This window comes from Pelodiscus sinensis, chromosome 9 (genome assembly GCF_049634645.1).
Source record: "Pelodiscus sinensis isolate JC-2024 chromosome 9, ASM4963464v1, whole genome shotgun sequence".
In the NCBI taxonomy this organism is placed as follows: Eukaryota; Metazoa; Chordata; order Testudines; family Trionychidae; genus Pelodiscus; species Pelodiscus sinensis.
The window spans coordinates 55,675,624-55,703,354 of NC_134719.1; the positions used below are offsets into that span (position 1 = coordinate 55,675,624).

Genomic DNA, 27,731 nt, shown 5'->3' on the forward strand with positions numbered 1-27,731 from the left:
CCTAAAAAAGAAGCTTCAATGCTAGGACATCACTAAACCAAGTGTCTTCTAGAACCCTCACTCGGATGCACTTTATAAACTCTACTCAATTCAAGGGGCTGAAAGGTTGGGAGCACTTTATAAGTTTCCCTACATATAGAATTCTGGCTTGAATAAATCATAGAGATTTTTGCAATTTTGTTTTTTGTGGTAAAATAAGTGCCCAGATTGACAGAAGATTATCCTCATCAAATGTTGATCTGAAACAAACCTTGTGTGCCAATGTTAAAATATAAGAACAAAAATCTAGAACACTGCTATTTTATGGAAAAACAAAACACTTAAAGACTCATCGACATTGTTTATTTCAGCCAGCATATGAAATATCTCAGAAACACACCAGAAACATTAGATAAACAGTTTCAGGAAGAAACATTACAACAAAACACTACGTAAGGATAAGTCTTCATTTTGGATCAAATCACCTTCCATACAGGATCGGGAATAGACATGTTGTTGTCAGATAATCTGCTTGCAACCTGTCCTGGAACACCTTCTGGAAGACCATATCCCAGCATAGGAATGGCTACAAAGTACTAAATGGAAACCTCTGATAATCCATAAAAGCACTGACACTTTCATAACTCAGTTCAAGACTCATGCCTTTGTTTTTGCTTTCCATCTTCAGAGGCACAGCACACCTATATAAAGGCCTATAAGCTAATTAAGATGTCTATCACAAAGCTGGCAGATAGGTTACAAATAAAAAGAACAAATACTTAGGAAGCATTTGAGTACTCTCATGGCCAAAGCTACACAAGTTTCTTAAATATGTTGTGCCACTTCTGGTAGCAGATATATGAAGGTGTAAAACTTAAAGCAAACCCGTGATTGCTTTCAGTAGTGCCTGTCCATATTTGCTCGATTTGTTAAACAGGAAGGGAGCAGCAGGCAATTAAATATTTTGATGAAGGCTGCCAAGCAGTCTTGAGACAGTTAGCTTTTTTGTAGCTTCTTTCGTAAATGGAAGTGAAACCAAGAGCCCTGGTCTGAACAGATTTAGGGTTATACAGTTTTTGCTTTTTGTCTTTACTAACAAGTGTTGTATCATGGATTTCTGAGTTACAAAATGCTTGTATGCAACAAACTGGAATTTTTACCACCCATTTTTGTGAAAGTCAAAAAGGAAAAATATTTCTCCAGGGTATTGTCTTCCTTGAACAACCCCCGTGACTCCCGTTATTCTTGAATCGAAAGGAGAAAAAAGCCTTTAAATATGTATCATACTTGTTTTTTCATAATACAAACTTAAGACTCCTGTGATTAGAGGGCTTGACCTCAATAAAGAGATTTATGTTTAAAATCTTATTACATAAAAAGGAGTCACATAGTACTCTTACCTTTACAAAGATGTTCATGAAGGCATTCAATGGTTGCAAGTAAATTTCTTGGCACAATATATCCAAATACAGCCATCCAGTGTTTTTTAAAGCACTGAAGTAAGCTTGCTAGGGTCCACGGGGGCTTCAGGTACAGTACCTCAAAGTGAAAATTTTAAAAATGTCACAACCATGCATCTTTATCAATGTAAATTTCTCATTTGCATTACTCTTTAATATCAATGTACATACTGAAGTAGGCATCCAAAGGATTCTCAGAAATGGAAAAAAACACCCTTTTTTTAAGGCAAATTATTGCATATCATATGACAAACCGTCGCCTTGTTCAAATCAGTTTTACTGAAGTGGTGTCTCTTACACATGCACAGACTAGGGCTGTGGAATAATTGCAATTAACTCAAGTGACTAAAAAAAATTAACCATTTTTTTCAAAAATCAATTTATCACAGTTTTAATTACACTAATGTAATACTAATTGAAATGTATTAAGTATTTTGGATGTTTTTGTACATTTTCAAATATATTGATTTCAATTACAACACAGAACAGCGAGGAGTCTTGCGGCAACATAGAGGCTGCCAAATTTATTAGGGCATAAGTTTTCGTGGGTAAAAGCCACTTCAGCAGATGAACTGCCTGAGTCTGTACACATGGGCAGGGATATATATAAGAATAACAAAAGAAAGAAATTATTTGTGTTAATGAGGCTGATCAAGTTAGGATGGATGTGGCTTTTTCACAGCAGTTGATGTAGAGATGTGAATATCAAGAGAAGGGAAACTGCCTTTGTAGTGTGTTAACCAATTAAGATCCTTATTCAATTCTAGTTGATAGTACTGGATTTGCAAATGAACTCCAATTCAGCCTTCCCGCTTTGTAATCATGTTTTGAAATTCTTTTGTAGAAGGATGGTTTCTTTCAAATCCATTATGGAATGTTCAGGGAGGTTAAAATATTCCCTTACAGGTTTATGTATGTTACCTTTCCTGATGTCTAATTTGTGTCCATTTATCCTTTGGCACAGAGACGGTCTAATTTGGCCAATATACAGGGCAAAAGGGCATTGATAGCACTTGAAGGCGTAACACATTAGAGAATGTGCAGCTGGATGAGCTCCCCATAGTGTGGCTTATGTGGTTAGGTCCTGTGATGGTGTCACTTGTATAGATATATGGACAGAGTTGTATAGATATATGAGATTTGTTGCAGGGATAGGTTCCTTGTTAAGTGTTTCTGTGGTGTGTTGTGTGGCTACTGTTGAGTATTTGCTTCAGGTTGGACAGGCTTTCTGTAGGCAAAGACTGACCTGTCTCCCGTGGTCTGTGACTGAGGGATCATTTTCCAGGATAGGTTGTAGATTGTCAATGATGTGCTGCAGGGGTTTTAGGTGGGGGCTGTAGGTTATAACCAGTGGTGTTCATTTATTTTCTTTGTTATATCTGTCTTGAAGGAGGTGACTTCTAGGGACTCATCTGGTTTTGTCAATCTGTTTTTTAACTTCACCAGGGGAGTATTTAAGTTTTTAAAATGCTTGATAAAGATCATGTAGATATTTGTCTCTGTCTGAGGGATTGAGCAGATACAATTGTATCTTAGGGCTTGGCTGTAGACAATGGATCATGTGATGTGTCCTAGCTGGAAGCTAGATGTGCGTAGGTAAGAACAGCAGACAGTAGGTTTGTGGTATAGAGTGATGTTATGTGATCATCATTTATTTGTACTGTAGTGTCCAGGAAGTGGATCTCTTGTGTGGATTGTTCCAGGCTGAGGTTGATAGTGGGGTGGAAATTGAAATCCCAATGGAATTCACAAATCACAAAACTCAGCCACCTCATGTGTCAGGGCGTCATTGGAGATACTACTCCAGAGATCTTGTACTCTATCCTCATGTGGAATATTGGTGTAGAGAGCTTTTGCACCCATGGTGTCAGGATGGTGTTTTCAGGAAGATTACTGATGTACTATAGCAGGCATGTCCAAAGTCCGGCCCGGGGGCCAATTGCGGCCCGTGTTCCGGTTTAATACGGCCCCACAGGTAATTTGGCAATATCTATCTTTTATGGCCCCCAAGGAATCCATATGTATTGAGATGAATACATTGTAAAATCTCAGTTAATGTCAGTTGGTCTAAATCAGTTATAAATATATTTGGACACAACATGTATACTTGGTGTTATGTTCCTGTTCATATTTTTTGAACTTAAAAGTTGACAGACAACCTTGATTACCAATAATATGTAATGTACTTTACAATGTTCCTGACATATATTTCAGCTTCCTGGATTTTTTTTCATCTGGCCTTCAGATATGAAAGGCAGAGTGATTTAACACCTGTTTAGATTTGTCATCCATGTGACGAAATGAAAAGTATGCCGTTTGCAATAAACTTTGCATAAAATAGTTAATTTGCATTTAATTTTAATGGTTCAAAGAATGTCAGGCAAAATGGTCGGCCCTCACGCATGTTCACTTCATCAAATCTGGCCCTCTTTGAAAAAAGTTTGGGCACCCCTGTACTATAGTTTCCTCAGGAAGTCAGTGGTGTCTAGAAGATAGCTAGGAGCACCGGTAACAGAGTCTGAAGAGAGAGTTCGCATAGCTGGATAACCCTGCTGTAAGGGTGCCAATGCCTGAGACGATGGGGCGTCTAGGATTTCCAAGTTTATGGATCTTGAGTAGTAGATAGAATATACCTGGTTGGGGCTTTTGGGGTGTGTCTATATAGATTTGGTCCTATGCCATTGCAGGGAGTTTCTTGAGCAGATGGTGTAGTTTCTTTTGGTATTCCTCAGTGGGGTCAGAGGAAAGTGGCCTGTAAAATGTGGTGTTAGAGAGTTGCCTGGCAGCCTCCAGTTCATAATCTGACGTATTGATGATTATAGCACCTCTTTTGTCAGCCTCTCTAATTATAATGTCAGAGTTGTTTCTGAGGCTGTGTACAGTGTTGCAGGCTGCAATGCTGAGATTATGAGGCACATTATATTGTTTATTCATAATGTTAGCCTGTGGATGTTTGCAGAAATACTCAATGTAGAGACCCAGACTGTAATTTCAACCATCAGAAGGAGCCCACATTGAATTCTTTTTAGTGTAGTGTTGGTAGGAGAGACCCTGTGGGTAGGTGCAATGTTCAGTGATATGTTGCAAATATTCTTTGAGTCGGAGATGGCAAAAATGGCTTCCAGGTCAACACAAAGCTATATCATGTGTGCTCACTTTATATTTACATTACTTTTGATTACAAATATTTGCACTGTAAAATGATAAAACAGTATTTCTCAATTCATATCATATACTGTAGTGCAATCTCTATCGTGAAAGTGCAACTTACAAATCTAACTGCATTAAAAAGCAAAACAATTTAAAATTTCAGAGACTACAAGCCCACTCAGTCCTACTTTTTGTTCAACCAATAGCTAAGAGAAAGATTGTTTACATTTGTGGGAGAGGCTGCCTGCTAAAACAGGCATTTGCATGACACTTTTGTAGCCCACACTGCAAGATATTTATGTGCCAGATATACTAAACATTCATATCCCTCTTCATGTTTTGATCCTCACTCCAGAAGTCATGCTTCAATGCTGATGACCCTTGTTCAAAAAAAAAATGTTAATTAAATTTGTGACTGAACTCCTTGTGGAAGAACTGTATGTCTCCTGTTTTACCCATATCCTGTCATACACTTTATGTTATGATAGTCTCAGATGATGACCCAGCACGTTTGATTCAAGAATGCTTTCACTGCACATTTGACAAAAACACAAAGAAGGTACCAATATGAGATCTCTAAAGATAGCTACAGTGCTCCACCGAAGGTTTAAGAATCCGAAATGTCTTCCAAATTCTGAGAGGGATGAAGTATGAATCATGCTTTCCAAACAACTTAGCAAGTACAGAACCCAAACCACCAAAAAAGAAAATCAACCTGCTGGTGGCATCTGACTCAGATGATGAACATGAATATGCATTGGTCCACACTGCTTTGGATCGTTATTCAGCAGAATCCGTCATCAGCAAGGACACACATCCTCTGATTGAAACATGAAAGGACATATGAATCTTTAGAATATTTGACATATAAATATCTTGCAATGCTGGCTACAACAATGCCATGCAAATGCCTGTTCTCACTTGTTTTTCTGAGCAATTAGCTGGACAAGTAGAAGAAATGAGTGGACAGAAGTTTTACATTGTTTTTGAAGGCAGGGTTGTTTTTTAACATCTACACTTATAAATTCTACTTCATGATAAAGAGATTGCACTACAGCATTAGGTAAATTGAAAAAATACTATTTATTTATTTTTTGCAGTGCAAATATTTGTAATCACAAATATAAAGGGAGCACTGTTCACTTTGTATTCTATGTTGCAAAGGAAAGCAATATTTGAAAATGTAGCGAACATCCAAAAATTTATAAATAAATGCTACTATTGTTTAAGCATGAGATTAAGAAAATTCAAAATTGCACAACAGCCCTGTTACAGGTTGAAACTCCCTTGCCTGGGAACCATAACATGTCCTGGACCAGGAGAGAGTGTTGGGAGCACAGTGCCATAGGAGACCAGTCCTGCAGCCCTGCAGCCAGTGGCAGAGCCCCACAACAACGGGGCTGCGCTCCCAGTCTCACTTCCGGGCTACGTTTCTGGCCCTGGGTTATGGGACTCCTTAGTCACCCTACTCTTCTCCCAAGCAACCTCACCCCATCCCAGCTTGTCTCCCTCCCTTCCTGACCTTGAATGCTGAAATAAATAGTTATTTGTAGTGCCCAAGCAGGAGGAGCTGCTGAGCATGGGCCCCAAGCTTTTCCACGAGTGCTCCAGCCTCAGAACATCCGAGGATACCGGACCATGTATGTTGCCCGACAAGAGAAATCTGGATTAAGGATGTTAAATATCGGGTAATTGACTAATTGAACAGTCAGGCTCCACACAGTGTTTCAAAGCAGCAGCACTACAGGGAGCCTGGGGTCAGCTGGGGAGTCCTCAGCAGGAGTATCCCCAGGCTGCATGCAGTGATTCAAAGCAGCAGCTCTGTGTGGAGCCTGGGATCATTCTGGGGACTCTGCAGTTGACCCCGGGCTCCATGTGGCTTTGCCACTTTGAAATGCCGCAAGGAGCCTGACACCGGGCTCCCTGGCGATTCAAAGCGGCATCGCCCCACGGAGCCCGGGATCAGCTCGCATTGGGCTGCACACGGCATTTCAAAGTGGCAGTGCCACACGGAGCCAGGGGTCAGCTGCAGAATCCCCAGAATGATCCCAGTCTCCACACAGAGCTGCTGCTTTGAATCACTGCATGCAGCCTGGGGATACTCCTGCTGTCCTGGTCTGCATGCGACTTTTCAAAACAGCAGCACCATGTGGAGCCCGGGGTCTGGCCCTGGGCTTCAAGTGGTGCTCCCACTTTGAAGTACCCTCTTTCTTCTTCTTGCTTGCTGTCTTTATCTGATAGAGGCAGCAAAGGGAGGGGAAGCGAATAGTTGACTATCCTGTCAACTATCGGATAAGCATTTGCTTATTGTATAGTCGACTAGTCTTTCACATCCCTAGTCTGGATTATAGAGATCCAACTTGCACAGACTTTTTAAAAAGCATTCCAATTAGCATATGTGCACTGCTGTGACTAGCCCTATTTATAGAGTTTTATTAAATATTTCTGTGAAGGACATTTTCTATTTGTACATTCAAGAAAAGTAAGATCTATGAACTGAAACAAGAAATGTTAGTTCTAGTTACTTGAGAGCTCTCAGAGTTCATCTTGTACAGATGATTATAAAAGTAATTAACATTTTCACTTAGCTGAAATAGTAAATTGGAATATTTGTAAAGTGTTTAGCATTTTTTTATGCTAATGAACAAGTCCAAAGTTACTGTTAATAAAATGTGAATTTCCAAAATTCACACTGATCAACCAGACAGCACATAAAATTACTATTAAATGTAATCATCCCAATATCAAAATACATTATTTAATTAAACTATAATCTATGTGAGTGAATGACTCACAGAATTGGAAATGGGAAGCATGAACCTTCCCTTCTAAGTCACTTGTTCAAATCCCTTTCAGATTAGTTAGTATCAGATGGCTGTTTAGTGACACATAAAGTGTATTAGGCTAGGAGCAATAATTCATGTTAGAAAGGTGTACTGTACACCTTACAAGAATACCAAATGGCAAACTCCCAAAAGAGGTGAGGTCAGAATGAATTTGGACACTGAATTTCCCTACATAGGATTGAGCAACACTAACAGAGAAGTTGCAGGAGTCAGGAGGTGGCAGAGGGAGGGAGAAATGCTTCTACTTATGTTGCATTTTATATAACTGTCCTATAGGATTTTTAATTTTTTTAATAAGACTCCATCTAAAATATAAGAATGGTCACACTTGCATCTTCCACATTCTCCAATGGGTTAACTGACAAATTACTCAAGGTCTCATGGTTTAAGATATTACCAGAACCTCTTAACAGAGCTGTAGTTTTACTGCAATATTACTTATCAATATATATTTTAAATAATGTTTCTCATCACATCTCTTTTCCTAGTAGCGTATTTTTATATGAATAGTTTAAATTCAAAATCAAACACTGAAACTCTGTTAAGCATAGAAGCAGGATTCCTGAAAAATCATGACAGTGCAGCACAATTTGCCAGTTTTGTAGTTTTCTAACAAAAAAAAAATCTGTTGAAATTTTCATAAGAGGTTATAATAAAAAGTTAATTCAGGAATCAATTACTGTATTGTAGTTTGAGACATCTTCCACACCACTGGACTATATCAATCCTACTGTCATTAACACTGTAATGTAAAAAGCAGGAAAATGTCTCAGAGTCTATAGTTCAATTTTTAACTTAGTATTTGAAATATGCAAAACAGCACAAGTAACCACCTCCATCCACAAGTTTCCAAAAGCAATTTTCATTTCAGTTTCTAATATAGAGGATAAAGCTTCTCCTAAACTTTTTTCAAGGTCAGGAACAATGCTTGGAAGTGGGAGTGGAATATTAAGGCTGGAATCTTCCCTCTTGGTTTTCAGGAACTCAGTATCTGCCAAGTAAACACAATTACAGAAAGTGCTTTCTTTAGTGCATTATGCATAGAAATTATAGAAACAGCTACTAGATCCTGGAATTCAGTCTTCTGTGAGTGCTGAATTGTTATGTACTACGTATTTAATGTTTTGTACTCCAGTTTTAGGTCTCTAGCTACAGAGGAATCCATCACTTTACTTCTACATCTAGTTATTTCTACTACTCCATGACCATAATATCTGAGTGCCTTCTACGTATTTTAAAATATAATCAAATAGTGTCCATATTTCTCTCACCTCGCACCAGAACGAGAAATAGCAGGATACAATTTGAATGATCAGCCCGTCTTCTCCTCCCAGCTTCTAGCACTCAAATGTTTAGAAATATCCTGACCATGGGCTTGCATCCCTGACCATCTTGGCTAATAGCCAGAGATGGAACTATCCTCCATTAATTTATCCGGATTTTTTTAACTCAGTTACTCTTTTGGCCATCACAACAGCACATGACAAAGTGTTCCAAAGGCTAGTCGTGCATTTTGTGGAAAAGTATTTCCTCATGGTTTGTATTAAACCTGCTACTTATTATGTTGGAAGATTCTTATTTGTATTGTGGGAAAGGATAAAAGAATATTATTCTCTTTTTCAACCCCACTCACAATTTTACAGACCTCTATCAGGTCACTCATCTATTTCAAAGCTCTAAATCCCTAAACTTTTTAATCTTTTCTAATAGCTCAATCACATCTTGACAGTAATTAAGAGGAGAGAAAGTCTTTTTTGAGGTGGGGTGACTAGAACTTGGAATGGCATTCAAGATATGAGTACACCCCCATGGACTTCTGCATCACCACTATGAGATTCTCTCATTTTCTATCACTTTTCTAACAGTTTCTAACATTTTGATTTAACAAACAAAATTGTGTTGGGGAAGAGTCAACATGGTTTTTATAAAGGGAAATCATGCCTTACCAATTTACTAAAATTCATGTGGGGAGTCAAGAACATGGACAAGGGGGATCCTGTGGATATTAGGGATGTTAGAAATTGTTTAATTTAATAATCATATAACCGCAACAATTCTTAGTGATTACACAATTATTTGATGGTCCCCAGGGGGCAGGGCCGGCAGCCAGTGCGTTCCCGGCCTCACTCCCGGGGACCCCATGCTAGGCCTGCCCCAGGCAGAGGCTGCTGTGCGGCAGCAGGCCCTGTCCTCAAGAGGCCCCAAGCTCTCTGCAGACAGAGGCTGCTCCGGCGTCCAACGTTTATACAATACAGTAAAACTCCAATTGTCCGGCATCTAGTGGTCCGGCACTCCTAATAGTCCAGCACCAACTGGAACCCGGAAGTGCTCTGGCCAGCCGGACAATTGGAGGTGCTCTGTCCCCGGCTTCCCCAAGTCTGCCGCTGGTCAGTTTCAGCAGCGGTGGAGTTGCGGAAGCCCTGGGGCAGAGCACCTCAGCTGCTCTGCCCCCGGCTTCTCCAAGTCCGCTGCTGCTGAAACTGACCAGCGGCTGACTTGGGGAAGCCGGGGACAGAGCAGCTGAGGTGCTGCCGGGTTGGTCCTTCAGCGCTGCTCAGGTGAGGGGTGGCGCTACAGGACCAACCCGGCAGCACCCCCAATGCTCTGCCCCCAGGTTCCGCAAGTCAGCCGCTGAAGCTGACAAGCAGCTGACTTGGGGAAGCCAGGGGCAGAGCAGCTGGGGTGCTGCCGGGTTGGTCCCGCAGCGCTGCCCTCTCCCACGCTGAGCAGTTCCCCGCCGACCTCCAGCCCCACCCCAGACCCTTCCTAGCCCCCATTCCGGTACTCCGGCATATCTGATAATCCGGCACCCCCTGGGTCCTAAAGGTGCCGGATTATCAGAAGTTTACTGTACTACGGACCAAATACAACCAAGGTCAAAGTAGGTAAAATTCCACTAATTTCTATAGAGTTATGCCTGGTATATTACAAGACAACTGAGTAATACTGTTAAATATGAACAACAAAAATTGATCTTAGGTCTAAGTCACACTATTATAACCCATTGCTCAGAGTACAAGTATGGCAGTTCATATCAAGCATTATAGAGTGACATTAGATTTATAAATTACAGTAGAGTCCCTATCATCCGACTTAAATGGGACCGACACATGGTCGGATTACCGAATATGTTGGAAGATATAGACTCTACTGTAGAGAGAACAGAACAGCTGATGCCGCTTCTGCCGGGAACCAGCAGAGCAGCATCAGCTGTTCTGTTGCTCTGTAGGAGCAGCTGCTTCCACTACTGCTGGGATGCTTCCAGGCAGGTGAGACAGAAGCAGCAGCTTCTCCTAGAGAGCAAGGGAACAACTGATGCCGCTCCTGCGGGGGACGTCCCCGCAGGAGCGGCATCAATTGTTCCCTTGCTCTCTAGGAGAAGCTCCTGCTGCTGCCGCTCCTGCCTGGAAGCATCCCAGCAGCAGTGGCAGCGGCAGCAGCTTCTCCTAGAGAGCAACGGGGCAGCAAGCGGGGCCGATCTCTCGGCCCACGCTGTATCCGAACCTGCAGCTCCCGGGGACAAAGTCCCCGGAAGTTGAAGGGTCAGATAAAACAGAGTGTCAGATTACTGGGTGTCGGTTAATCCGGACTCCACTGTTCAAGAAACCAACTAATAGAGGAGTTCAAAAGGAACTAAGATGAAACCTTTTTGAGTTAGTGAGTTGTGTTGGGCTAACCTCTATTTGAAAATAAAAAATGTTAAAAGGTGGCTAGAAGTTTTAATACACAGATCTGGGAAACATACTTAATATTTCATCACTTTATTAACTGAAACTATTTTACCCAAGCTCTTAAACTTTCAGAAAAAAAATGTCATCTTTGGGTAGAGACCAAAGATGGAAAATTTTAGTCCTCAAAGTGAATGTTCTAGAACAGGGGTTCCCAAACTTTTCGGCATCATGCCCCCTTTTTGATTTTTGAAAAACCCTCATGCTCCCCTTCCCCCCAAAATACAGCTGCTAAACTTGAGGGGGGGGAAAAAAAAAGAACTGACCCGGGCAGCAAAACTTGATGGGGGCGGGGGAGGCTGGGTCTCCTCGTGCCCCCTCCTGGAATTTCTTCGCACGCCCCCCAGTTTGGGAACCCATGTTCTAGAAGTTCCAAGTTCACAAAGGCATGAACTTAATTATACTCTGCATGATTCACGGGGCCACTATAAATACGCACACACATGCAAACTGACCTGTTTTTGATTGTTGTGGGCCAACACAGTTCTGATGGCTGTTTACATTCAGGTTCTGGAGTGCAGTAACCAAATCTGGTTTGCACATGGCCTTTACATCACTCACAAGGGCTTTGCTGCATAAATTTTTATCATCCCTATTAAAAGAGATTTACTTTTGTTTTGATTGTACTAACTTCTCAACAACACTACATTGTAAAAGCTAACGCATTAACAAAATAGTTTTCAGTAAGCCCATATAAATTTTGAAGGGCTTCACAGTAAACTACATATTGCCTGCAAAAGAAAAAAAAAAAAGGTACCCACTGAAGAAGTAGCTATTCTAAAAAGCAACACACAAAATACGTTAAAAAAAAATATATATATATATATATATATAACCACAATTTAGGCCTAACTTCAGAAAAAGAAACTGTAAAACATTGGCATCTTTTAGCTCAACAAATGAAAACCTATTTGGTAACATATTGCCAAAAAGAGAAATAAAACCTAACCCATCTTCACACAGAAAATGCCACACTATTCATGTCTTTACTCTAGCCCTGCAAAGCAAGATATATTCAGAAAGAAAAAAAAAATTAAAAAAATTTGAATCAGTTTAATTTTAATCAATTCCTTTTTAAAAATAAAACTAAATACAACTAAATATAAATTTGAATTGCTAAGCAATTTTAAGATCTACACTTATTTTAATTTACTAAAATAATTTAAAATTAAACATTCAAGTAGAACATGTTTCTTTAAAATTTTAGTAGCCAAGTCAAACACCTGAACTGGTCACTAGCTAACGCACCTGGAATCAGCAAGCAGACAGTAGGTACAGAGAAAATATTTCAGGTCAATGACTAATTCATTCAAAAATATGAGAAAGCAAATGAGAATTTAAAAAAAAGCAAGAAAGATTATTTTTTATTCATATTGGCAGAGGATAACAAGGAGGGAGAAAATGAGTTCTATTAGTTCTAATATCTTGAAGACATAGTGACTAGAAACAATCAGTTCCATTAACTGTTTAGTGACAGGTTAAAGGGCGGAGCCATCCCTACCTCAGTTCCTTCTTACAAACTCAAGATCAGGACCTCTTCCTAGAGTAGGTTCACAGGATAGGCTCCCCAACCAAGGATAAAGTATCTGTGACTAGAGTGTCTGATGACAGAACTGGAGTAAAAGGAACCCTGGGACATACACTCACTGAGTTTGTCAACTTGTTCTGGGAGAAGAGAACATTTGCATGTCCAGTGGATGTCAGAAGCGATGGTAAACTGACTTACATCACTTCTGCATGACCCTAAAGTGAAGTCTGGAGTGTTAGGCATACATGCAAACTGCCATATGCCCTAGAAGTGTCCTATAGCGCCTCACTGTTATACAGGTATGCACCTAGACTTCTAAGCACAGGCTGTCTATTGCTTGAAATAAATATGACCTGGAGACTGAATAAGGAACTATCCCTGCAAATTGTAATCTTGTTTGCCTAGGTGATATCTGGTTGATCTTTGTTGATTAGCAGGCCTAAAACTTTAAAGACTAGACCATCTGCACTTTTCCTTCCACCTGATTCTTGGACTGTCCATGGAGTAACTAGTTGTTTAAGTAAACATATACATATGCCCGTGTATGTATACTTATAATTAATTCTACTCAAAGTGTTATGGTTAGAAGAGTGATTGTTCTTAATTCTTCCTTTATACCACAAAAGGAGCAATAGCAAGTAATTTTGTTTCTCAAAAAGCTTTTTCAATCACATCTAAAAGTGATGGTTGTGTAGTCTCCTCCCTCACACACAGGATTCAATAATCGCAGACTTGAAAACAAAACCTAAAATGCAAAATGCAACTCACGTGCACAGTATGACAAAAGCTTGAGGGAACAGACTCTGATACTGCAAGCAGCATTGTAAAACACGATCATCATTGTTTTCATCACTCAGTCCATCTGCAAAGTTAGCAAACACAATGGTGATACATTCAGAAGTGATCAGGCTTCTTGAGTCATTTCTAATACATTTATTAAGATTTATTCAAACACGATTTGATCAAGCAAAGGGGAGATGTGTCTAAGCAGAGATCTGGGATACAGAAATTCCCGAGTTCTAGTAGAAACTGCTACTTTCTCGTCATGTAACTTCAGGCAAATAACTTACACTACTCTAAACAACTAGGCCAATAGTCACCAACCAGGGAAGACAGGCAATCCAATTGGAAGTATGAATTAACTCCCCAAAGCTTTTTATAAAGTGGAGACACTGGGTACAATTGACAATGCTCTAGCAAACAAATTTATTGATAAAATGGTAGGAGGTGAAATACTGCTTTTGAATATGAACTACCCATGTGCTAAATCTGTTAAAAAAAAACTTCAGCTACGGATTAAAGTGTACTTAATACGTTCATACTGAAATTGTAGGTGGAAATTTGACTTCTAATAATTCAGAAAGTCACCTATTACAAAAGATGGAAAAATAGAAGGGCCTGATTATTCACTCCATTACACTAGTTTCATGCCAGCATATTCTACTGACATCAGTTAGCAGTATAAAACTGATGTGATTCGGGACAAATCAGGCCCATAGAATCTGATTGACAACTTTCAGTGGCCAGTCAGTTTTAACAGGGAAATTGCAAAGGTAAAAGTGAAGATTATAATAAGCCTAGGAGGTGCTGATGCTCATATTAGCTGAGCTGTAAGGACCATTTAACTCAGAAATCAATATAACTATTTACATAGCTTACATATTTTCTGAGAAGCAAGTTGCATTGACTGCCCCCACAGCTTTGAATCTTGGTTTTTGAGGCAAGTGTATATAAAATCAACTGCAGGGACAGCTTTGTGCCGAACATGTTGTAGAACTTTGCCCTTCTTCAAGTTGTCCAGTTCTTGTAAAACCACCCAGGGAATTATCAGTGCAAGTCTGCCAATGCCTAGAAAACACAATTTTTTTAAACTGCCAATGGAACTACAGTAGGTTCCATTTTAATGTCAACATTGTTCCTAAGGATTATGGATATTAGCATATTTCTGCATTAGTGAACAAGAGCCATTTCATCTGTATACAGAAAGATTAAGTTTAATTTTTGTAAAGTTAGCTTCCCTAATGTTAAATTCAATATAAAAACTCATCTTAAAAACGAGAAAAACTTGGAAAACAACAAATAGTCTAGCAGCACCTTAAAGACTAACAAATCAGATATATGGTATCATGAGCTTTTGTGGGTACAACCCACTTCTTCAGATGAATGGAGTATTAAAAGTCCAGATCAAAAAATAAATAGGGAATGGGGGGCAGGAAGGGGGGGAAAAAACAGTGAATTAGAGTGTTCAAGGTACAAGAAGCTGATAGAGGAGGTGCAAATTGTTCTTAAGTACCCATTGTTTAGTTGGTTAAGTCATTAGGATGTGGAAGGTTGTGTGCTTCATATCTTTTTGATGGCTCCCAAACTTGTAAATGAAGCTAAGTTCCAATGCTTCCCTGTGTATTTGGCTTGTCCCCTTGTTGTTTCAGGCCAGTTCTACAAGCCAAATACACAGAAAGTGAATGACTATTTTGTCAATGCCATATGCGTTGTCCCCATTTTTTATCCCTGGCACATACATAATTAGACCTTACAAACAAATACATCACATACATTACTTATAGCCTAATGGGGCTATGTTTCCAATTAGTTTGTCTTATAAATTGGAGCTTATTTGCTCAAACTTCAGAAGCACACTGATGGACTTCACTTGTGCCTGCCAACACATTGGTAGCTGTGGTCTTCGACATCTATGGAAGTGATGAATTTTGTGCTCCCACAAGGAATAGAATTCCAACACCAATAAACTTTCTCCCACATAGAAAAATGGGGGATGAAACCTATCTGAGGAACACACACCGCTTCCTCATCAACCTGTGTGCATCTGCTGGGAGGAGCCAGCAGCAGAGAGCAGAACACTGAAGGAAAGGAATAGAGGGAAGAAGGCCTAGACATACATGTGTGCTTCTGTCCGTGGAAAGATATCAAGAGGGTAGGGCTGGGCGCATGTCTGCAAGAGAGACTCCTCTCACTCACTGTTTCTGCATCACCAGCGTGGAGGTGTAGGGCTATGTGAAGAAGGCTCTGTCCCTGGCAGAGCAGAAATGTAACAACTAAGCAGGCAAGCTGCTAATATTCCCATTGTCAGTTAACTGTCCTCATTCTTAGTCATTTAAGTCTCCTTTATCTTGTCAGAATGGTGTAAAGGAACCTTATTTTAAATGACAAAAACTGACTCTTCAGCTAGGAAGGACTATGAATTTTCTAGCTTTCTTTCTGGGTGCCCAAGAGATACAATGGGATCAGATCACAGCTCAAGAACTATTTTACTTAGCCATTTAAAAAACAAAGCAGGACAACAATTAGCAAAACTATAAGTGTGAAGGTCTGAGCAATTAAAAGCAACATTCTACTTTACAGAACAACAAACATCAAAATAAAAGGTGTTAATTTAAATGAAAAACTGGAAAGCAGGGTATTGGGTATTATTATGTATTTGTAACTTAACTTTCATGTGTTGAAGAAATGCTGAATGTTTGTTGTGATTTTTTTTTCTATGTACAGTAGTTTAAATAAGTTACCAAAATAGAAGAAAATGGCTTGATGATATTGCATTATTTTTACAAATAAAATATGAACAATTTTGGATTTTTTAGCACATGGTTTTGACTTGTTGGTACAGAATTTCCCCGGGGAGTACTTAGTCCCTCTTGCAGTACAGAACTAGAATTCAGTAACATACTAGATGCAGCACTAAGTGACTGGAAGTAAGTAATTGGAAGTCATAATTTTAAATGTATTATTTCCAACTTGTTATTAACTCAGACCTCAATTTTTTTCTCACAAACTTTTTTATGCCTGGATAATACTTACCTTACATATGGGATAATTTGTTCCTATGACCTCAGCTGCATTTAAATAAAGTGCTCTGAGATCCTTGTATTAATGTGCAAAAGAAGTATAAGGTACTTACTGTTTAATAATGGATCAAACACTTCAGTCCCTACTCTGCCCTTACCTCAGGTAAAAAACAAAACACACACCAAAAAAAAAAAAAACCCTATTCAACTTCCTAAAGCATCCAGTATCAGATAAAACCACACCTACTGGTTTTAGAAGTCAAGTGTTTCTAAAACTTTTATACATGCAGAAGATAATAGGCACAGTTGTCAAATGTCAGTTTCTTTAAAAGGAAGCCTACACTCTGCATTTGGACTCTCGCAAACAGGCATTTACATGTGAAAAATCTAAGTGTCCAACTGTGGGATTTGGATAGCTTGTGTTTGAGAGTTTGCCTCAATATGTATGAAGTCATGACATTATCTTTTCATTATATAAGTTCCAATACAGTGTGATAGGCGTTGGCCCCACAGCGAATACCCCGTAGCCTGAAGAGTTTACCACACAAACACGAACCCATTGACTGATTTTACAGCCCCTAAAGAAGAGGGACATTCACATACCTGGCACATCTCTAGTTTTCAAAGTCATGATAAATTGAAGGTGACTAATCATTATGTTGGTGTCAATCACTATCAAGAGGTTCAAACCAGAAATGGCAGTTGCTGTAGAAAAGAACACATAGCAAATAATTCTTTTGCATTCCTTAGTTAGGTCACTTATAACTTAACGTTGTCAGTGTGGAAGCAAATATCAAGGAACCTCCGGACAGCTTGACAGATGACATACCAGCAGCAATGTCTGCATTCTCTTCTGGAAGGTCTATTTCCATACTTGTCAATTCTCCACAAGTCTGCACAACTGGCAAAGCCATCTTTTTGTCAATACGAGCAGCATGCAAGTCTTCTATTATTTGCATCTATTGTTAAAACATTAATATAAATACATAAAATAAGAAGTGGGTAGTCTCCTTAAAATCTGTCTCGTGGAAACAAGCATCTTTGGTATCACAACTGCTGTTTTAATACAGTTCTTTATATTAGTCTATTTTTAACTGGTGTAACAAATTGAAGAGTACGACAACATGCAGTGTATGCTCGAGCATGTATGTCCTAAAGTTCCATTTTTTGACCACATTTCTATCCAATAGTTAATAGTCTTGATCTGTTCCCTACTACATAGGCTGAAAGTGCTTTGCTAACAGCAGTTCTTTAGCAACACTGTTATATTTCAGTGGTTCTGTACCAGGAGTACATAGAATTTTTCCCGGGGGATGATCTCATCTTGATATTTGCCTAGTTTTACAACAGACTACATAAAAAGCATCAGCCACATCAATATAAACTAAATTTCATGCAATAACTTGTGTATATTTTTGAATATACTGTACTCTACACTGAAATTCAAGCATATTACAAATTATTTATTTTATGCTCATATGGTAAAAATGAGAAAATAAGCAATTTTTCAGTAATTGTATTCCATGACACTTTTGTATCTTTATGTCTCATTTTGTAAGCAAGTAGTTTTAAGAGGTGAAACATGGAGGTACTCAAGATCAATCAGACTCCCGAAATGGGTACCGAAGTCTAGAAAGGTTGAGAGCCACCACTTTACTTCTTTACTAAACAAAAGTAAAGGAAGGCTGGAAAGTAAAATTGGTGGTATTTGCATCTAAATATTCTGGCCCCTCTTTCCATTGTGGAAGTGAGAGGTCTAAAACTAAGCTGTACAATGTACATTGGTTTCAGAAAGCCTTTGACGGGTACAACAAACTGGATTTTTTTAAAACACTTAGAGATACTGGGATCAGTAGGAATGAATATGCCATAGGAATAGGGCACAATGTTAAGGGAACATGTGGAAGTATGTGACCCCCAATGTCACAGTTTGAAGATAGTTGTTTTAAATCACTAACCTCTTGGTCTGTTTCTGTAATCTGAATGGCTTGATGGCAGGCAGAAGGCCATTGGACTTCAAAGCTCTATTGAGAGATAATGCTAGAAGTAAGACATTTACAAGATTTCAAGCACTTGCTACTCAATGACAAACTCTAAAATTACACAAGTTCTCTTTGTGACCTGACAAAATAAACTGTTATATCTAAATACTACCTTTGCTGTAGTATTATTAAAAAAAAAAAAGAGTTAAGAATGTGGCGTGTATATAAGAACAGAGAACATATTTAAAATTAGAACAGTCATAATAATACAAAAATATAAGTTTATATTAAAAAAGTAGGCAAGACAACCTATATACATGAAGTTGGGATCAACAAGTTCATCTTAGTTGTGGCCAAACTTAAATCTACATCTTCACTGTAACCTAGAAACCACCATAACACATAAAACATTTGTCCACTAAATTGTCCAAGATCTTATTACTTTACCTGTCTTAAATGTAATGATATGGTTTCAAGAGTTCTTCCTTCAGTTATTGAACTACTAACAGCTTTGCTGGAACCAGGATACTGTTTCGTCTCTCTGAGATATTCCCATTCCTTAGATATTACAGTGGACATAGGTTTAGTATCATGGATATTTTTGTCAGACAGTTCTTCAGAGTTTTCTAGATGTTCTTTCTTCTTACAAATCTTTGATAATGTGTGAGATGTATTAGTAGGGAAGGTGCCATCTCCCTCAGTCTTTGGAAAGGTGGCTGAGGGCTTTTTCAGAATTTTGAAATCATCACTCAACTTTTTTGATCCACGCAAGTTCTTACATAACAAGCCTGTAGGATAGGTTGCTACCTTGAATGTCTTCAACATAGTTTGTTCAACTCTTTCCTTTAGTTTGCTGAGCTCAGTTATCTCTTTCTTCTTTTTCCTCAGCTTGTCTTTCTGAATTGCAAAACTATGCCGCACCATTTCCCCTCCTGTTCCATTGCCCTCAAAAGAGTGGTCTTTTTTACAGATTTGCCTGCTAGTAGGGACATCACCAGAATCACTTTGGCTTTTCTGTCTTCCATGTTTAATATCATGTTTAAAATGTATAGATATCCTTTTTCGCTTCTCTGTTTGAAGCAAAACAGCACTGATGGCTCTGCTATCATGTGAAGACTCTCCTTGGAACCTTTCAATAGTGCCTTGTGAAACATAAAAGCCTTGCTTTTGTTTCTTCTCTTGACCATCTTTATCTACTTTGGATCTGCAGAAATGTTATATAAGAATGGAAGTTACATTATTAAAAAAAAGTGGTACAATATAGCTAAGTGTGACCAAAGCCAGCAAACAAAAATAAGTCTGTACTGACTGTTAGTGTATTTCTTTGCCCAACTAGTTACTGCTAAGTATTTGAGCGTTCTTATTTGGAATTTCATTAATTTACTCTTCATTCATGACAACCTCAATCATTTAGAAGAGCTTTTTTGGGGAAGGAAGTATTTTTGTTGGACATACTTTGCTCTCCTTATTTTATTTCTTGCATAATTTTCTTAATTTGCTAAATGTTGACAATAGAAGCAATAGTTAGATCATGGTTTACACTCTAGCAGCCTGGGGTCCCTTTCCCTGTTTACAATTGAACAGTGACCTCAGCATTGTTAAGACCCTATTCAGTCTTGTAGCATAGGCAAAACTGAACAGCATTTTAACAATATTTCTGAGCTGAGCTTGCTAAAATCCAAGGACTTAGCTCTCTCTGCACTGGATTGGGGAAGGAGGGAGCACTGTAACAAGGTAGTGCTTCTAGATTAGAGGAGACCCAAGTCTAGCTATTGCATGTACTGCAGTTTCGGTCCTGAATGGAGACAAAAATGTCTGTGGAAGATTTTTTTCTATTACAAACTATACCATGCAACATTAGAAGTGTGTAATAGTGTTTAAATCATTTGAAAGGATTTTCAATGTTTATGCCCATAAAACGTTTTGCATCTGTGTTCAACACACTTATAAAAAAAATAGTGAGAGAAATGTAGCCGTGTTAGTCTGGTGTGCGAAAGCTCATCACCTAATAAACCATCTTATTAGTCTTTAAAGTGCTACATAGTCCTGTTTTTTGTTTCTTATAAAAAAAGAGAGTATTCACCATTCATGCTTCAATCATGCTAAAGGTACCTAAAGGCAAAATTTTATTTAGCACAAAATGGGGGGAAAAAAAGATACCCTATCTGCAAATGAGCCACCAGATGATTGTAGTTCAACATAATTTTAAAAAAATCAAATATGATTCAACCTGAGATAAACAAAACCCCTGAAATGTAGTCAACAGAAATAGACTTACTAGTTATGAGAATAAACATTTAGTCAATAACTGAGAAATTCACTTAACATATGAATTCACAAATCAGTCAAAGAGCACATTTGCCATTACACAACTTGAGAGATTTCTCTGTGCCTATAACCTTAACATTACTTGAAGTATCATGTTATGACAACTGGATTGGTTTGGGAGCTATCCAGAGCCAATAGAAATGGAAAAAGAAAGATTATTTAAGGGGAAGTTCTCTAGGTTACACTATGGCCCTCTACAGTACATTTTGCTTTTTTGTCCCATGCCCTATACTTCTGCTGATGCCCACAGAACATGCATGTAGAACATGCAACACAACCACATTCCTATTACAAGACTCCCGGTCCAGAATGAGGAAGAAAACACTCCCTGGGCTTTAGGGAGCAACAGAAGGGCGCCATTCCTCCTTTTTTTTACTACAATATAGCACAAATTGACAGCTAATTAAAAAGAGAGAGCTTGATCTTAAGGATGTCATCTCAATTGCCATCACAACCTGTATAGCTTGGGCAGAATCCATTCATGAATACAAATGGAAATATTTTATCCACTAAGGTGGCTAAATTCTTCATCGCTGCACAAGTGAAAAACCCCAATATTTTTATTTTAACTAAAAAAAACCTAAGCACTGTCCTGTTGTTTCAAAAATGGCAATGTTTAGTGACAAACCAAGCATTTACCTTTTAAATTCCAGCTGCCCTTTTATGTTATCATTACCGATTCCTGTGTCTTCTGATTTCTGAAAAAGAAAAAGTCAACAGGAACAACTAACTCACAATAAAAAAAATTATTACTATGGCCTATCACCAGCTGCATTCAAACTGTGACTAGCTAAAGCCTAAAACAAACTGGTCATCTGCCCCATTACAATGCATCGCTTCACTATATTCAGTTAAGTTTTAAGAAAACACAAGTGAACAACAGCATACAAGCAGACCTGGATCACAGAAGAGAAAAAAACTGGTTACAGATATTCACACTATATGCATGAGTCCTGAGTGCGTACAAAATTTGCACCCAAATCTGTCTCCACAAGAATGAGCTGTGGATATCCACACTGACATTGGCGGATGTAGATACCCACGGATATAATACAGATATCCGCAAATTGGCAGGGCTCTACCTATAGTCTACAAAAAAACTAGTAGATAAAAAAAGAACATAGCTCCCAAATTGCTTTCTAGCTGCTTCTATCTAGTCTAGATGAGTTTTTACACTCTTAGGTGCTAATATGATTGTGGCCAAGCATGCATTAGAAAGTATTTTTTTTAAATGAGTTTAAATAGTTTCTTGAAATGGGTAAAAGTTCTGAAGTCTTTTCTACATCAGTGTTTCTCAAAGTGTTCTTCTACACTGAGGAAGTTTTCCCAAGAACTCAACACCATTGTTAATTCCAATTCAGCTCAACTAGCAACAACATCGGAAGCCCTAATTCAACAGGCTGCCAGACACTACTGGAATTCTAAGTAGTGTGTCATGTATCATAGAATCATAGAAGTGGAAGAGACCACAGGAGGTCATCAAGTCCAGCTCCCATCCCAAGGCAGGACCAATCCCAATTAAATCAACCCAGCCAAGGCTTTGTCAAGCCGAGACTTAAAAACCTCTAAGGATGGAGATTCCACCACCTCCCTAGGAAACCCATTCTCCTCATAGTGAAATAGTTTTTCCTAATATCCAACCTAGACCTCTCCCACTGTAACTTGAGACCATTGCTCCTTGTTTTGCCATCCGTCACTACTGTGAGAAGCCTTTCTCCATCCTCTTTGGAACCTCCCTTCAAGAAGTTGAAGGCTGCTATCAAATCCCCTCTCGCTCTTCTCTTCTGCAGACTAAACAAACCCAAATCCCTCAGTCTCTCCTCATAGGTCATGCGCTCCAGCCCCCTAATCATTTTGGTCGCCCTCCGCTGGACCCTCTCCAATGCGTCCACATCCTTTCTATAATGGGGGGGCCCCAGAACTGGGCACAATACTCCAGATGTGGCCTCACCAAAACCAAATAAAGGGAAATAATCACTTCTCTAGATCTGCTGGGACTGCTCTTCCTAACGCACCCTAATATGCCATTAGCCCTCTTGGCTACAAGGTCACACTGTTGACTCATATCTAGCTTCTCATCCACTGTAATCCCCAGGTCCTTTTCTGCAGAACTACTACTTAGCCATTTGGTCCCCAGCCTGTAACAATATTTGGGATTCTTCCATCCCAAGTGCAGGACTCTACACTTGTCCTTGTTGAACCTCATCAGATTTCTTTTGGACCAATCCTCTAATCTGTCCAGGTCACTCTGGACCCTATCCCTGCCCTCCAGCGTATCTACCTCTCCCCCTAGCATAGTGTCATCTGCAAACTTACTGAAGGTGCAATCTATAACCTCATCCAGGTCATTAATAAAGATGTAATTTTGCTCAAACAAGGTTTATTCACAGTATTATGTCTTAAAGTGGTGATTGCAGTCAGTACCACTTCCAGACCAGGGCTTTAAACACTGATAACTTCAATGAGGCTGAATAGGTTAGCAACAGCAGAAGAGAGTCCCTATTGTGGAGGCCTTGTACAAACAGAGAATCAGACCTGGGCCCTAAACACAATTATTAGGTCAACGTACTGTATATTCTTTTGTAGACCTGGCTACCACCTCTTAGATCAGCTGTTCCCAACTGTCGGTCTGTGGACCAGCACACCACTGGCTGCTGGGCCACAGCGGCTGTCAGAATTCAAGCCGGCTATGCATGGCAGCTCAGCTCTGGCAGCCATGGTGACTGAGGCAGTGGAGCAATAGGCAGAGCAGGAGGTGCCTCGCCCTCTCCTCCTTCTTTCACACTTAGGGAGATGAACTTGGGGAGGTAGAGGGCATGGAGGAGAAGAGAGCGTGTACACCGCCAATGGCCGCTCCCCCTGCCTGCACAGCCACTTCTGCCGGTGGCAGCGCTGGAGCTGAGGCAGTGGCAGGAGGAGGCAAAGCAGGAGGTGCCGCCCTCCCACCTCAGTAATGGTGGCTGGATGGGGCTTTGTGCCTCCCCCCTACCCATAGGGGCCCAAGACACACTTGGAGGGGGAGGGGAGGTGGAGGGAGGAGGCACAGAGGAGGGCCGCTCCCTCTGCCTGCACAGCAGTAACAACCATGCTCCCTAAAGGGGGGCAGCCTCACTATGGGGAGTGCAGGAGTTGAGTCAAAAGGGTGCTGGGTGAGGGTGTGGTGGGGTGAGGGGACAAGGGGTGTTGGCACAGGCTGTTGAGTTGGGTGTTAGGCACGGAGGAGCAATGGGCTGGGGCTAGGCAGATGGTAAAATTTTATCTGCATATCCATTATTTGCATAATCAATATGCAAATAAAATGTTACCAGTTCACCAAAAGTTTGTGAATGGGTTTGCTGGTCCACGGCATAAAAAAGATTGGGAACCACCGTCTTAGATTTCCTACGGCAACGGAAAAATCCCTTCTGCCACAGTAATAGGAGTCCACACTATTGTAGGCCTGTCACACAGTAGTAGTTATATAGGCTTGATTTTTAGCTTTGTTTCATGCAGTTATATAGATTTTGTTTCATAAGCTTTGTTTTATAGCAACTACTTGATATTAAACTATATTTTGTATTAAGTAATATAAGTTAGTAAGAAATTGTTTAATTTTTTTTTTTAACTTTGTAAGTCTGTAAGAAATCCTGCTGTTCTTTTGTAAGAGAAATTGCTTTCTTTGATATGAACTGGCCTCTGTGTTTTCTAGTCCTTTAATAATTCTCGTGGCTTTTCTCTGAACCTTCTCTTCCAATTTATCAGTGTCCTTTTTAAACCATGTGCTCCAACTGGGCAAAGTATTCTAGCAGTGGTCATGCCAGTGCCAAATATAGACGTAAAATAACTTCTCTACTCTTACTCAGGATTCCCCTGTTTATGCAACCCCCGATCACATTAGCTCTTTTGGTTGCAGTACTATAGTACGTCCTCACATTCATGTAACTATTAATCATAAGCCCCAAATCTTTTGCCAGGGGCACAGCATGGGAAGAGAGAGCCCCTCATTCTGTAAGTATCACCTACATTCTTTTTTCCTACATGTATGCATTTATGGTTAGCTGTATATAAAACCCCCACCATGTATTGTTTGCTTCAGTGTCGTCCTTAGGCTTTATTGGGCCCTACGTGGGGTTATTAAACTGGTGACCCACTGATCTCAGTGTGGCGGGGGCACAGTCCCTGCACAAAACTTACTTGGAGGCCAGGTTGCTTCACACCAGTCTGTCCACTCGCCCACCCCACATTCAGAGCCCCTCATATGAGCCACCAGAGCTTGAATTCAATTTTAGTATGAAATTGAGGTAAATTTTAAAACATCTTACAAATAAAAAAAAAAGGAAAAACTTCAATACATTTTATTTACACTGTCAATCACCCCCAAAACTGGGCCCATTCCTCAATCCTCCCTAGATCAATGGTGCTAGTAGTGGGAAAAACAGGGCAGGAGGGACTGGGCCTCCAGTTACTCGATGGGGTACAGGCCTGTCCACAGAGTGCTAGTTCCTCCTCCTCCAAGCCTGGCCCAGGATCTCCCCCCTCCCCAACCCTGGAGTCCCTGGCCTCTGCAAATCAAATATTGGCAGGGCTAGGGTGGGCACACACGGCTGGGGGAACTGCACATGCAAAAACCTCCATCATGACTGTCCCAGGCCTGGCAGGAGCCTCCTCCCCTCCCCGAGAGTGCAGGGAGCAGGTGGGAGCCATGCCACGGGGTAGCCCAAATGACCACAGCACATGGCCACTGAGAGCATGGGTGAAGGAGAGGAAGGCTCACCACGAAATGGTACAAGCCTCTGAGGGAGGGAGGGGAGAGCGGAGCTGCTAACACTTAGGCTGCCTGGGCTTCTCTCTTCTCCCCCTCACTGGAGAGAAGCAAGTGGGGAAGGAGGAAGGGACAGGGAGAACCCACCAGATGAGAACAGTGCTTTACATACACAACTGCATAGAGGCACTTGAAAATTTAGTGCCCCAAATTTTCCAGTATCTAACAGAACTGCATGTATCGAGTATGCCTAGGAATGGCCTTGTTTTGCTTCCTCCACTTTAAACAAGCCCGTATACTCTGAATCAAAGAGTTGTTCTTTTCATTATTTACCATTAATTTGTGTGCTGCCTACAAGCTTTCATTGATGACTTTATTATTATTTATTAGTGACTTGGAAGAAAATAATGTGAAATAGCACAAGACCAAGAACCAATCCCTGTGGTACACTACTGGAAACACAACTTTTGCATGAAGGCCTCATGTTCTTTCTTGATATTGTCCAGGTTATGAATAGCAAATATGTGGCGGTGAAGACAGACAACCTTGACTAAGTGACAATGTTCCCTATAAGATGTACACTTGTGCAACTGCTCAGGAGAGATTCAAATGCCACTCAGCTGATTTGCAGAGCGCCCACAGCTAAGTTTTTAGTTTCTACTGGTGATGCACATTCACACATGCCTCAGTGCACGTTGAAATGTATTCCACACATGAGTGAAAAACATTAAGGAACCTTACTGAGGGCTCATCCCTTAGCTATTTGGGCCCACAGATGTTCAAAATCACCAAGGAAAATAATTTTACTCCAATTAATTCTTGGGCTGACTTTTGCTACTGAATTTTCCAGGGTTCTAAGTACTGCAATTTGTGCTGAGTCACAAGGAAAGGTCTTATCAAAGTGTATGTCTAAACTGCACTTAGTTAGGCCTGGTTCAGGTTGAACATAATTACAGTAGGTCGATTTTCTAAACAGTGAGTCCACCCCACTAAGCTTGTTGAGTCGATTTTAAGGGTGATTAACATTGATCTCGGTACTTCTACTTTTCACAAGGAGTAACGATAAAGTCGACCTTGCATGGTCAGCTTTGGGGTAGCGAAGACACAGTGCTGGGAAAGTCAACATTCTTGGTCTGCAGGAGGTGTCCCGCAGTGTTCTGCTGTAACCAGGACTTCCAGCTTTTCTGCTTTCCACATGCACAGGAAAGCCCATGGGAAATTTTGAATTTCATTTCCTGCCTGGCGAGCAGAACTCAGAGCAGTCAACATACCAAAAGTGGAAGTGTCCTGATAAAATTTGCCCATGTTTCAATGCAGACGTGAAAGTGTAAGCCCCAACCTGTCCCTTACCATTCCTGCCATCAAACTAAGTCCAGCTGCTCCCTTAAGATATCTGTGGTATATCTGCTGCATAGCGGGTACTTAAAAGTGTAACTGTGGCCTAGTACAGAATACAACCCTATTGTCTAATCTCTCATGCTCCATAATGTATTTCCTGTGAAGCCTGCCCTTCAATTTTCATTACAGCAAGTGCAACTGTGAACCTACTGTCTACACCCCCAGGTCCAGGTCTTTCAGCTGTTCAGTTATCATAGACAGTGAAAAGTGAAAACGTACTCATCCAATGAACAAATAAAATCCACCCGCTTGGACAGGGTAGGAAGTGTAGGAAAATCCCATGAGCAGAGCATGGGGATAGGAGAGTGTACAGGGAATGTGAAGTGAAGACAAAGAAGACTTGATAATCATGGAAGAACGTATGATGCACACGGTAGACACACAGGCCACCCAGATGCATAGCCACCCCCTCTAGCCCATGATAACTTACATTCCCTCCTCACCAAGTTCCATAGCCTCCTTTCCCAGGGGCCTTGGAACATGAGGGGAATGGAGGAAGGAGGAGGAGTCGTCGTCAAGGGCAGCCTTACTCTCAAACCCCAGGGATATGGCCCAGAACAAATGGCTGTCCCTTCTCAGACCTGTCTGATTCCAGCACAGGGAGATTGTGATAGACTTTTCCCCTTGCTCCCATTCCCCAAAGCTTTCAAACTGAACTCCTTTTCTGTCCCTGATTCCTGGTGTTCCCTAAATAAAAACACTTGATGTCTCAACAATAGTATCTTTATTGCTTATGTTGCATTGTTGCATAAGGAGAGGGGAGCACACTGTATACAGACAAGCACAGTTAA

The 27,731-nt window shown here is 40.3% G+C and overlaps 1 protein-coding gene across 6 annotated transcripts in view; it reads right to left on the reverse strand.

Moving 5' to 3' along the window:
• SWT1 (SWT1 RNA endoribonuclease homolog) overlaps nucleotides 1-27,731 on the reverse strand; it is a 99,211-nt gene that overhangs the window by 36,277 nt on the left and 35,203 nt on the right. For all 6 annotated transcript variants that reach the window (XM_075936759.1, XM_075936756.1, XM_075936758.1 and 3 more), the window contains 10 exons: nucleotides 21,441-21,499; nucleotides 18,921-19,677; nucleotides 18,450-18,515; nucleotides 17,321-17,450; nucleotides 17,095-17,196; nucleotides 14,351-14,539; nucleotides 13,460-13,553; nucleotides 11,619-11,755; nucleotides 8,269-8,426; nucleotides 1,380-1,518 (listed from right to left, as the gene is read on the reverse strand). In XM_075936759.1, the coding sequence (XP_075792874.1) occupies nucleotides 1,380-1,518; nucleotides 8,269-8,426; nucleotides 11,619-11,755; nucleotides 13,460-13,553; nucleotides 14,351-14,539; nucleotides 17,095-17,196; nucleotides 17,321-17,450; nucleotides 18,450-18,515; nucleotides 18,921-19,677; nucleotides 21,441-21,499 (1,831 nt within the window). The remainder of the gene's footprint in view (nucleotides 1-1,379; nucleotides 1,519-8,268; nucleotides 8,427-11,618; nucleotides 11,756-13,459; nucleotides 13,554-14,350; nucleotides 14,540-17,094; nucleotides 17,197-17,320; nucleotides 17,451-18,449; nucleotides 18,516-18,920; nucleotides 19,678-21,440; nucleotides 21,500-27,731) is intronic.